The 12,313-nt window shown below is 42.3% G+C and overlaps 1 protein-coding gene across 2 annotated transcripts in view; it reads right to left on the bottom strand.

The window, feature by feature from the left end:
• The window catches only part of TRAPPC9 (trafficking protein particle complex subunit 9), a 247,185-nt gene that overhangs the window by 210,526 nt on the left and 24,346 nt on the right, over positions 1–12,313 (bottom strand). For both annotated transcript variants that reach the window (XR_009557981.1, XM_060277575.1), the window contains exons 8-12: positions 11,383–11,599; positions 7,899–8,042; positions 4,246–4,372; positions 2,930–3,075; positions 166–251 (exon numbers count right to left, since the gene is read on the bottom strand). Coding sequence is in view for 1 of the 2 variants with exons in the window: in XM_060277575.1 (XP_060133558.1) it covers positions 166–251; positions 2,930–3,075; positions 4,246–4,372; positions 7,899–8,042; positions 11,383–11,599 (720 nt within the window). In the remaining variant the exon portion in view is untranslated. The remainder of the gene's footprint in view (positions 1–165; positions 252–2,929; positions 3,076–4,245; positions 4,373–7,898; positions 8,043–11,382; positions 11,600–12,313) is intronic.

Genomic DNA, 12,313 nt, shown 5'->3' with positions numbered 1-12,313 from the left:
ATAAAGCATATCAAACAGGCCTTGTGCAGATATTAAGAGGCTCACACACCCTCATTTCACAGTCCTCTTCCCAACAATTTCAGCCATTTGTCCCAGCTCATTTTAAACATGTTGACATCAATAAGGCTAATCAGGGTTTCAATACAACCAGGCTTTGAAACATACCATATTTTCTACACGGAGTTCAAAAGGCATTGGATTGTACACCATCAGCTGAACTTCACAAACATCTCCCTGGACCCACTGAAAATCTGTATTAAAAAAAACACATAACAAGTTTCAGAGTTGTTGTTGTTTTAAAAAGCTACTTTGTTTCCGTTATCATATATTGCTACAGAGATATTGTATCTACAGGTTCCACATTCAGAACTTAACATCTACACACTGATTGTCTCCAAAAGCCTACCCAGATAGCCACAGGGGACATGGCAATATAGCACATGCATTTAAAATGATAATGCTAAGCATACATTTTTAGCTTACTTTTGCTTCTGAAATCTCTCTGGCAAAAGTAAGTGTATCTGTGTTTGTACACTGGGGAGATTCATTCTCTATCTTACTTTATAAAATTTCATAAAATTTCTCTCTCTACACACACATACACAGAGGAGGGGGGGAAACGAGAACCTGATATGAAAGCAGTAGTTGCAGCCTGTACCAAGAGAGGTTCAAGCTAAAGCAGCTCCTCTCAACTTCACCACTGCCACTGAATTGAACTTCACACAGGTCCAAGCTGCCTCCATTAAACTGCACTTTAACCTTAGATCAGCCAACTCTCTATGCTAGGCAATCAGGTGTCAGACACAATTAAACCCAAACAACTCAGTCAGCTTGTTTTGGGCAACAGAGGGGTGGGCAGCCTGTGGCTCCTCCAGAAGTTGCTGGACTACAAATACCAGAATCCCTGACCACCACTCTGGGGCTGATGGGAGTTCCCCAGGCTTCTCACCTGGGATTCTGAAAACACTTTTTTTAAAAAAGTATTTCAAAAATAGCAGATTAAAAACAACAGAGGAAACTGCATCTAGCTGGCTCTAGACTAAACTGTTTCCCTAACCAAGTCAATATCCGGTACAGTTCTGGGTCCTTTTGCAACCTTCTCCTGGCTTCTTTCATCTACAGGGCTCCAACCATGCTCTCCTAACACTGTTTTATTTTCGTTACCTTCAACCATCTCTGGCTCTTTCCGGTTCTGACCTTATATACATTACTTCAACTTTCCCTAGCCACCTCTTGGGCTGAAACTCTGACCCTCCTAGTCGGAATGAAATGACCTCTTTTTAAAAATAAAAAAGTAAGCAAACAACTATTTTATAACAAAGAACAGAACATAAAATGTTGGAGCAGGTTCAATCCTCAATGGGATGTAATGCTCAACTTTGGTTAACTGAAATTTGAAGCAAACGCTTCAAATCTGCTCATTGAGGTCCCACCAGAGAAGGAGAATGGAGGGGGCACATGTGAACCAAGGTTCACCTCTGCATTGATAAATCATGGGATATCATTACCACCCAACCAAGGCCAGTGTGAACCAGTTGAGTTGTATAAGTATTCCAGTTATCATAGTTACATATCCTTTTAATGTGTTTGTGGGAAGGGGGGGTATTGGTTTGTTTCATTCTTGCTATTGCTTTTATTATTATTTTTAAACTGTGAGCCACCCTGAGATCTTCAGATGAAGGGTGGTATACAAATTTAATATACAATCATAATTATAATTCAGTTCCTCCCAGCTGCCATTAATTGTCAGGAAGCTGTCAGCAAGCATGTTTCACACAACTTGTCACATGTGCGAAAAAGTCATATTCCACTTTGTAAAATGTCAAGTCTGATACCGTGACTTTCCATTAAGAAAGCTTGTGTGGTCTAAGAGCTAACAACAGTTGTGGGTCTGGAAATCCTGGTTCGAAAACCACCTCTGCCATTCTCAGTAACTGGCCTTAGGTAAGCCATTCTAAAAAGACTTTTATGGAACACACTTTGAGGGGTTGCTAAAAGTGGAATAGAAAGAAGTATAGTGCTGCAGCCCAACATGTGCAATATGGGGACAATAGAACTTCTGTATCTTATAGGGTTTTTGGAAGGATTACTGAGAAAACATGTTTTGAACTCCAGAAATACGCTATAGAATACATGTATTATTTCCACTGTCTGAACATTTATAGACAATTTTAGAGTCCAATACAGTTAATTCTCTATGAATTCACCTAAATATAGTCAGTTGTGCCTTCGTACACACATTCTGAAATTAGTGTGGGTGGTTAGACAGCAAAGGAAGGAGAATATTTACCTAAATTAATTTATATTAACCTACAACTTATTTCAAGGATTTTTATGCGTAATAAGGCAGATGAGTCTGTAATGGCAAGTCAAGATGAAAGGATATTTCTTTAGACACCTGGAAGCAGAGTTTGAACACCACTTCCGTGGGAGGGTGTCAGCGTATCAGCTGCTATAGTTCATTAAAACTAATTTACCTGTGTTTCATGAACATAAGCAATTGTAGTAAAATAGGAAGTTTTGATCCCCACGTAACCCAACTTTTGTTGCAAGATTATGCAAAGCTGTAACAGCAAATCTGCAAGTATTCTGTTTCTCACGCTTCCAATAAGCACTAAAAGAATGAAAGGCATTCTTGCAATCATCTTCAATGATACTATAAAGATGTGAGCTGCTTGTATCCTTCTTTCCAAGTGGCAGAAGTGGATTAACACATAAAGAGCTGCAAACAAAGGCAAGATGGATACAAGCGATCTGTGCCAAGTTGCCTAGTCAGTTTTATAATCGAGAGGAGGAAATAGCGTATTGATCCAAAATAACCACTTGATTCAATTTGCAGGATGAAAACCAGCAAGCAAACAGTGGTATATCACATATTCAAACAGGATGCATTTTAAAAGATAATGAATATCAGAAATTGTTTTCTTACCAATTTTTTTACTCCGCTCCTCCCCACGATTGTGAGCGATGATTGGAGAATATATAAAGGGACTCTTCATTGACATGTTCTGACCCACCAAGCTTTTTATTTTCTGCGGCCGAAGGCTAACAGGGAGATTTAAAAGCTTGACAGATCTGTTAAATGAACAAAAAGGGTTGTTTTAACACCGCAAAGACACCTAAATTGAGGATGCAGTGAGAATATAAACAAGGCAGTATTAGAAATTCTAGTAAAATCAGCTTAGAGTAGTGGGGGGGGGACGACAAATTGCAAGAAGAAGAAAGGATTATCAACTCCTTAAATAAGCATGGTTACTATAACCCCAGTAACCTACACATATGGCAATGCATCCAGCTTGAATTCAGAACTTCAGTGTCTGAGGCTTAATGAGCTCTGAGGGACTGTGTGCTCAGCAATAGTGCTTAGGATTATTTTTCATTCAATATGTAGATGCTACATCCCATATGTAGCATAAAAAGCAAATTATATATCTTAAATTCTTACTGAAGGGTAAAATTATTTCACATTCCATGGCCATAACACTGATGCTATGCCAATATTGACAATGCATTCTCTGGAAAGAGAAATAAAAAAATTCCTTCAGTAGCACCTTAAAGACCAACTAAGTTTTTATTTTGGTATGAGCTTTCGTGTGCATGCACACTTCTTCAGATACATTCTGTGCATGCACACGAAAGCTCATACCAAAATAAAAACTTAGTTGGTCTTTAAGGTGCTACCGAAGGAATTTTTTTATTTTACTTCGATCCAGACCAACACGGCTACCTACCTGTAACCAGAACTCTGGAAAGAGACTTCATTAACAAACATATCTCAGGGAAAGCCACTATACAGCACAAAACGAATAGGTATAATAGCAACAGTTCAATCCACCATGGAACCATCTATGGCAGCATCAGCCAAGACAACCATGAAGGTAGAGAAAAACAAACCAAGATAGGTCAGCAATAATGATACGATGTTGAGACATCACGACTAAGCATATATTTGGTACCACTTAATATGGGTAGGATTAAGAAGAAGCAAATCTCTGATATTCAGGGGATAAGATGCAGTCTCAACAATGCAAGTTGAGTGTCCTCAACACAATGACTCCTTACACAACTGGCTGCTCCCTTCAAGAAATATTGTTACAAGTCAGAAACTGGACAGACGGTTACAATGACAGAAACTGTCCCATTCTACTGCAGCTGACTCATGGATCACAAAAAACATTTTGATGCCTACAATGCAAAGCATGAAAACTAACACGACCAAGCAATTCAATTGCAACTGATGGTTACCTTACAATAGGAAGTTTAGTGAATGGCACAGGAGGAAGCTTTAAACCATCTGGAAGTGTAATTAATTCCATAGTCCCAGGGCATTTTGAGGTGTAGTTTTCTAGACTTTGTGTTACATCTTTCTTTTCTGAAAAGAAAGCAAAATTCCCCATTAAAGTTGTCTCATAGAATCATATAGTTGGAAGAGACCACAAGGGCCATCCAGTCCAACCCCCTGCCAAGAAGGAAACACCATCAAAGCATTCTTAACATATGCCTGTCAAGCCTCTGCTTAAAGACCTCCAAAGAAGGAGACTCCACCACACTCCTTGGTAGCAAATTCCACTGTCGAACAGCTCTTACTGTCAGGAAGTTCTTCCTAATGTTTAGGTGGAAGCTTCTTTCTTGAAGTTTGAATCCATTGCTCCGTGCCCGCTTCTCTGGAGCAGCAGAAAACAACCTTTCTCCCTCCTCTATATGACATCCTTTTATATATCTGAACATGGCTATCATATCACCCCTTAACCTTCTCTTCTCCAGGCTAAACATACCCAGCTCCCTAAGCTGTTCCTCATAAGGCATCGTTTCCAGGCTTTGATTATTTTGGTTGCCCTCTTCTGAACTGTGGTGCCCAGAACTGGACACAGTACTCCAGGTGAGGTCTGACCAGAGCAGAATACAGTGGTACTATTACTTCCCTTGATCTAGATACTATACTCCTATTGATGCAGCCCAGAATTGCATTGGCTTTTTTAGCTGGTGCATCACACTGTTGACTCATGTCAAGTTTGTGGTCTACCAAGACTCCTAGATCCTTTTCACATGTACTGCTCTCAAGCCAGGTGTCACCCATCCTGTATTTGTGCCTTTCATTTTTTCTGCCCAAGTGTAGTACTTTACATTTCTCCTTGTTAAAATTCATCTTGTTTGCTTTGGCCCAGTTGTCTAATCTGTTAAGGTCATTTTGAAGTGTGATCCTGTCCTCTGGGGTATTAGCCACCCCTCCCAATTTGGTGTCATCTGCAAACTTGATCAGGATGCCCTCAAGCCCATCATCCAAGTCATTGATAAAGATGTTGATTAAGACTGGGCCCAAGACAGAACCCTGTGGCACCCCACTAGTCACTACTCTCCAGGATGAGAAGGAGCCATTGATGAGCACCCTTTGGGTTCGGTCAGTCAGCCAGTTACAAATCCACTGAATGGTAGCATTGTCTAGCCCGCATTTTACCAGCTTCTTTACAAGAATATCATGGGGCACCTTGTCAAAGGCCTTGCTGAAATCAAGATAGGCTACATCCACAGCGTTCCCTTCATCTACCAGGCTTGTAATTCTGTCAAAAAATGAGATCAGATTAGTCTGACATGACTTATTTTTCAGAAACCCACGCTGACTTTTAGTGATCACAGAGTTTCTTTCTAGGTGCTCACAGACCGTTTGCTTTATGATCTGCTCTAGAATCTTTCCTGGTATTGATGTCAGGCTGACTGGGCGGGAATTGTTTGGGTCCTCTCTTTTCCCCTTTTTGAAAATAGGGACAACATTTGCCCTCCTCCAGTCTGCTGGAACTTCGCCTGTTCTCCAGGAATTTCCAAAGATTATTGCCAGTGGTTCTGAAATCACCTCTGCCAGTTCTTTTAATACTCTTGGATGTAGTTCATCTGGCCCTGGAGACTTGAATACATCTAAACTAGCCAAGTATTCTTGTACTACCTCCTTACTTATTATGGGCTGTGTTTCCCCTGCTGAATGATCGGCTCCATATTCTTCAGGTCGGGCGTTGTTTTCATTGTTTTCTCAAAACGGTAATATTCAAAAGCACATAATTTATCCAGGATTACAGCTATTTTTATTTTATTTTGCTATGTATTGTGATATGCTGCCTACTACCTCCATTACACTCTCTCTCAAAATAAATAAATAAATTACAGTGGACTTCAATGACAACCACAAAGACCAATGTAAACACATTCATTTGGAGGCATGCAGGAGTCCGCTGAATGGTAGCTATAGTTCCACCTGAAAGTCAGGAGGTCTAGGCCATACCAACATCTGGATAGGAATCACACCCCTTTCCCTGATCTTTTCTATCTAAAAGGGGAGGCTGCAAGATGGTGCATGCCAAGGATGCCAGGGCATCAAATGTGATTCCTGTTGAACAAGCCTTCCTCACCCTCACTCAGGGACATGGCGCTGTATCCTTTTCTCCATCATACCTGTCAGACTGTGTTCTAAATACTACCATGACTCCTGATTTTAAAAATGACCTGGGATTTTTATTTTTTGTTAAGCAAGAAGCCATGGCAGTGGCAATGCCACCAAGACAGCCAACGAGAAACAAGGCAGGAGGCTGTCATGGCAACAATACTCTCCTCCTTTGGGGGAGGGGGGGAAAGGGCCACAGGAGCCAATGAGTGGTGCAAGGCTGTCATGCATTGCCTCCTAGTGCCCAGTTCACTATTTGAAATGCATACAGCAATTAAAAAATACTCTAAAATCGCATCAAATTATGTCTTCATTCTGTTAATACCCCAGCAGCAGTACATGTTCTGATTCAGTGTTCAAAAAGCATAGCAAGGATTGTAAAATGTGCTGGTTTCACCTGCACTTGCCAGATTTAAAGCCTGAATTGAACATCACTAGCCCACTCTTAACACAGGGGCACAGCTTAATGGCACAGGATCCGCTTTGGATGCAGAAGGCCCTCAGTTAAATCTCTGGCATCTACAAGTAGGTCCAAGCTTGCTCCATCTGAAACCCTGGAGAGCCACTACTTGCCAGTTTAGACAACACTAAGCTAGATGGATCAATGGTCTGACTCATTGTAAGGCTACTTTCTTTTTTTAAAAAAAGTATCAAAACAAGTTGCAATAAACAAAAACGGGGTTGGGGGGGGGGGGGTGTTACAGAGAATTAAAACTGGAAAATGAACACTAAGGGTCCTTTCCTATGCTGCAATTAAGCTGGAATGGAACTTCCTCTCCCCAGCCCTCCTATGCCTTCAAAAATAAGCTCTAAAGTTTCAGACAACCCTCCAGAGAATATTGAGAGTGCATGGAGGGAGGAAAAGAAACAGAAGTCCCACAGGGCAAGCAGAACTCCACTGATGCAATATTGGATAGGGTCCTGAACCAGTAGTAGTTAAAAAAAAACACAAGCAAAATACTGAAGATTCCAAAAGCAGCAGTCAGTGGAACAATAAAATCATTTTTAAATGACAGGGCTTTCAAAAGGTGACATGCCACAACTAAAAAAAAAAAAGCCAGGCTTCAACGCCTGTCCACCTAACCTCTGTAGATTGCACTATTTGGAGAAGGTCTTCCCCAGAAGATCTTAAAACACATATTGAGCTTCTTACAGGAGTAGGCAGTCCTTGAGATAACTTAACATTGTATTGAAAGAGCAACTTCAGTCCAGAAAGAATGCCTGTTTACCTGTTTCAAACCTGCTGCGATTTGTCCATTTTTAGATCAAGAGGATTTTCAAAAGCTCTTTGTGATATAACTTGGTAGGGAAGGAAACGGGATGGGGAGTAGAGTCTGCTGCTCAACCAACAGAAGTCAGGAATCCCACTCAGCATGTCTAAAGGAGCCTCTCCTTTAGTAACATCTATATAAATTGGTTGCATAAAATATATTTGTAATTTTAATTTTAAAAAACAAACAAACCATACCCTGATCAGAAAGAAAATCCAGCATGGTTTGCAAGAGAAAAGACAAATGTCGGACAGAAAGCGCTGGGTTTCCCATTCTTCTTGAAGCGTACACCAACTCATGAAGCAAACGCATCTGTACAGCTGCCCAGCCACGGTGAGTTCCTTAAAAACAAAACCAGGAATGTTTACTGCAATAAATCTCGAAAGTGAGAAGCAATCAATACCATCACGAAATTCATTCGATGTCGAATTTTACAAGGCTACTAGCTCTAAGGCTCAGCATTATGATAGACCTACTTCCCAAGACAACTGCCCCATGATATAATTTTTAAAAAGCCACGCTGCAGACTAGGGTAGTTAATAAAGTATAACTTATTTAATGCCCTCTCAAAAAGACCTTCAGTGCCAAGATCCCATGCCTACACAATAACACTGCTCTTAGTGTAAGGCCCCTTCAGTTTTTACTGTGCCCAGGGCCCCTGGAAATATCAAAGCCTATGCACAAACCTTCACATTTTCACTATACCACTGAATAGTGCCTCTTCTGTTATACAGTAAAATCTTACTGCCATCTGGAAAAAAATCAAATTAATATTTTCCATTTCATCAACTAAATTATACTGTAGCACTGAACACAAATCATCATAATCACTCAGATGTTTATTAATGTTCTTCAAATCCAAGATACATTTTCTCTCAAATCCTCTCATTACTGCATCATCCACACTTAAATTTAGGCACTCGGGCTAAACATAAATCATTTTTACCATTATCCTCAGAAAACTGGACTTAAAATTAATTACCTCACATTAGTTAAATTCAAAAAAAAGAAATTATGTAGTAATAACTCCTGCCATACTCACATATTTGAATAAAATATGAAATATGGAAGCTAATGTTCCTCAAATGTAAAGAGACTTGGGGTTGTGTTCAGCTAACTGTTACTCAGAGTAGACCCACTGAAGTTAATAGCCATGACTACCTTTAGGCCTATACCTGCAGCTTTCATGAAGTTATTAACATTAGCTGGTATATAGTGGGGTATATTATTTTATTACCATATATACCCGAGTATAAACCAACCCGAATATAAGCTGAGGCACCTAATTTTACCACAAAAAAACTGGGGAAACTTATCGACTCGAGTACTGTATAAGCCTAGGGTGGGAAACACAGGGTCCAGATAGGGGTTAATAGTAAAATAAAAAATAAAATATAGCAGACTAAGTACTGTAAATAAACACTGAAGTGGGCAGGTTCTTGCCCACTATGGTGGGCAGGAGAAAAGAAGAGTGGTGATATCAGCGGTCATCAGACCACCCAGAGGCTGCAGGCTCTGGCAGGAAGATAAGATGGGTGCCATCGCGCTGCCACAGCCACGTGCAAAAGATCCTCTGCTCATGGCTACACCCTCCGCTGCTGCCTCTTCACCCCCACATCAAGGACGGTAAGGCGGCAGCAGCGGTGGCAGCGGCAAAGACCACTGCCTCCCCGAGGCACACCATCCCCGCCCGCGTCTGTTCTTGCTCTAACCGCCTCAGAGTCACTGCCGCTGTCTTGGGCGGTGTGGGGTGAGGCGGGGGAGGCGCGTGTGGGCGGAGAGAGGGAAAGAGAGAGCGACCTGCCCGGCTCTCCCTCTCTCGCATACCCAATGCCTGACTCTTCTGATGGAGCAGGGCAAAGGGCTGTGCGAGTGAGGCAGCGGGAGCGAGCAGAGCCACGCAGGTGTTTGTGGCAAACTGCCTGTACAGGCGGCGGCAGCGGCTACCGCCGTGAGCAGGCGATCCTGCCGCCATATGGACGGTGCACGCATGTGTATGGTTGGTTTCCCCTGCCCCCCATCCCAGACACCGTTCATGCTTCGTTCGCCCCGCCTCACTCGAGTATGAGCCATGGGGGGCTTTTTCAGCATACAAAATGTGCTGAAAAACTTGGCTTATACACAAGGGTATATGGTATATGCATTTGCAACACTTTTAGAAACTTCAGAAACTACAATGTAGATCATATCATATTATCATTCAGGACTACAACTGAAGATTGACAGTGGCTGCATCCTTCCCATCATTTCAATGTTTCACAACACATGTGATTCTTCCTCAAGAGTAGCTGCATCTTTGGATTTTATGAGGAATTAAAAATAACTATGACAAATGCTCTCAATATAAATTGGTGGCGCTGTGGGCTAAACCACTGAGCCTAGGGCTTGCTGATCAGAAGGTCGGTGGTTCGAATCCCTGTGACGGGGTGAGCTCCCGTTGCTTGGTCCCAGCTCCTGCCCACCTAGCAGTTCAAAAGCACGTCAAAGTGCAGGTAGATAAATAGGTACCGCTATAGTGGGAAGGTAAACGGCGTTTCCATGTGTTTCTGGGGGACTGGCGGCAGCATGGGATGGGGCTTCGGAGAAGGTGCAGCGCTTCTCCGAAGCCCCATCCGATGCCGGCTGTGTGCGAGGCGGGGGGGGGGAGAAGCGCTTCTCCCCGCTGCCGCCTCCCGCCTGTCTTCCCCGAGCCAAGGGGAAGGCAGGCAGGGGCAGCCATCGCACCGCCACGCTTCGGCTCCGTCCCCCCTGGCAAAGGAAGATCAGCTGTCAGTTTCCCGCCCTGACAGCTGATCTTCATTTGCCGCCTTCCCACGCTACATTCTATGGCCGCGGTTCGCAAGACGAAGCGGCGGTCATAGAAAACCTTGTTGTCTTGCGAATGCCTCGTGCAACGCAAAACTCTTTCGTCTTGCGAGTTTTTCGTTGTGCGAGACATTCGTCTAGCGGGGTACCACTGTAATTGATATATGGATTAAAGTACAGAACTGTGCCAGACAGGGAATTCCTGGGCTGGCTCATGCAAACCAGCCTGGCTTAGCTAGAGCCATTAAGGAAACAAAGGTGGGCCACTGTGGAGAGGAATCCATTAGCCTGTGGGTGAGATGTTACCAAGGTGATGGGCTGTGTGTTTGAGGGGGCAGGAAAAGGGAGGTTTGAAGCAAGTGTTTCTGGGCAGGAGAAGGAGGAAGTACGGCTGAGATCCATCTTTGTGGGGAAGAGGGGAGGTTGTCTGTAATGCTTTGGGCCATGCTGTAAGTAGCACCTCTGTCAGTATTTAACACAAAACACATTTAAACAATAATAATAACCAAGGTCTCTGTGCACCACAGGGCTATCAAGAAGAAGAAGAAGAAGAAGAAGAAGAAGAAGAAGAAGAAGAAGAAGAAGAAGAAGAAGAAGAAGAAGAAGAAGAAGAAGAAGAAGAAGAAGAAGAAGAAGAGGAGGAGGAGGAGGACGACAAAACAATCTGCCTTACAGTTTGCATTTTATTGCCAAGGTTTGTCTCATGACTGCGTATGTGTAAATTTGTGGAGCTGACTGCTTGAAATGCCTGCCTCCAATTCAAACTTCAGTCTTCTGACTACTGTACATTTATTTGCTAGGCTTGATGCAAGCAAGACAATGAGGGTTTTGAGGGGATTTTTTTAGGGGGGGGGGGTGTTAGTAAACTATCTGTACCTTTGCTGAAATCCTTAGGATCCAGAGATAGACTGTAACCAGGAAGGGTCTCCAGAAGCAGCTTATAGCAGGCTCTCCACCCTGGCTCTGTTATGCTAGGTGCCACACACTGCATTGCTGCCACACGCTTGAAGAAAGCAGATTTGCGGTGAAATCCAATGCGCTCATAAAGCTCAGAAAGAATGCTATAACGCTGAATTTTTTCTTCTTCAGAAAGCTGTGAAGAAAAGTTTACTCATTAAAAGGTTCTTCTGAAACCTGTTGATATATCATACATACAAGCATACAGACTACTACACAGTTTTATAAAAAAAAGGCAAGAAAAAAAGAAATGGGCCCAAACCTAAAAAGTGTGCAATGTGACATCCTAAAGGGAAAAGCAATGAAATGGCAGTTGGACAGTAATAAAACATAAAATAATGACCAACTAGACTCTAGAGAAATGCATGCATCCCAGAGATAAATCACAGCTACTTATACTGCATTATAATCCAAAAGCAGCTTTCTGTCGCTAAGTATGCAGTTCTCCCTTGCAGGAATGTATATATTTTGCTGGTTAGCCATCTTTCCCAAAAAATGTCAGTATATTGTTGGTTGATTTTGCTAGCTCTGTTCTATTACAAGTATTGGTGTTGATGGTCAACTGCTACGCCCAAAACAACCTGTTTTCAGTATGTGGTCATTGCATTTTAAACATGCTGGCCACTTCAGGTGGCTCAAGTGCTGAGCTAGAAAGGCAGGATGCAGTAAGGAAATAATAAATGCAAAGAATTCATCTGAAGTCAATATAAAGCATTGCAACACACTGGCCTGAAAATCTCAACAACATCAACAAAAGATTGGTTGGATTCTAACAGACTCCCGGAAAAACAGAAGACTATCATAGTACAAAAGATAAAATTATGTTTTGGGTTCCTAAAGACTTGATATT

This window comes from Zootoca vivipara, chromosome 8, assembly GCF_963506605.1.
Source record: "Zootoca vivipara chromosome 8, rZooViv1.1, whole genome shotgun sequence".
Classification (NCBI taxonomy): Eukaryota; Metazoa; Chordata; class Lepidosauria; order Squamata; family Lacertidae; genus Zootoca; species Zootoca vivipara.
This window is presented reverse-complemented; position numbering and strand designations above follow the sequence as displayed.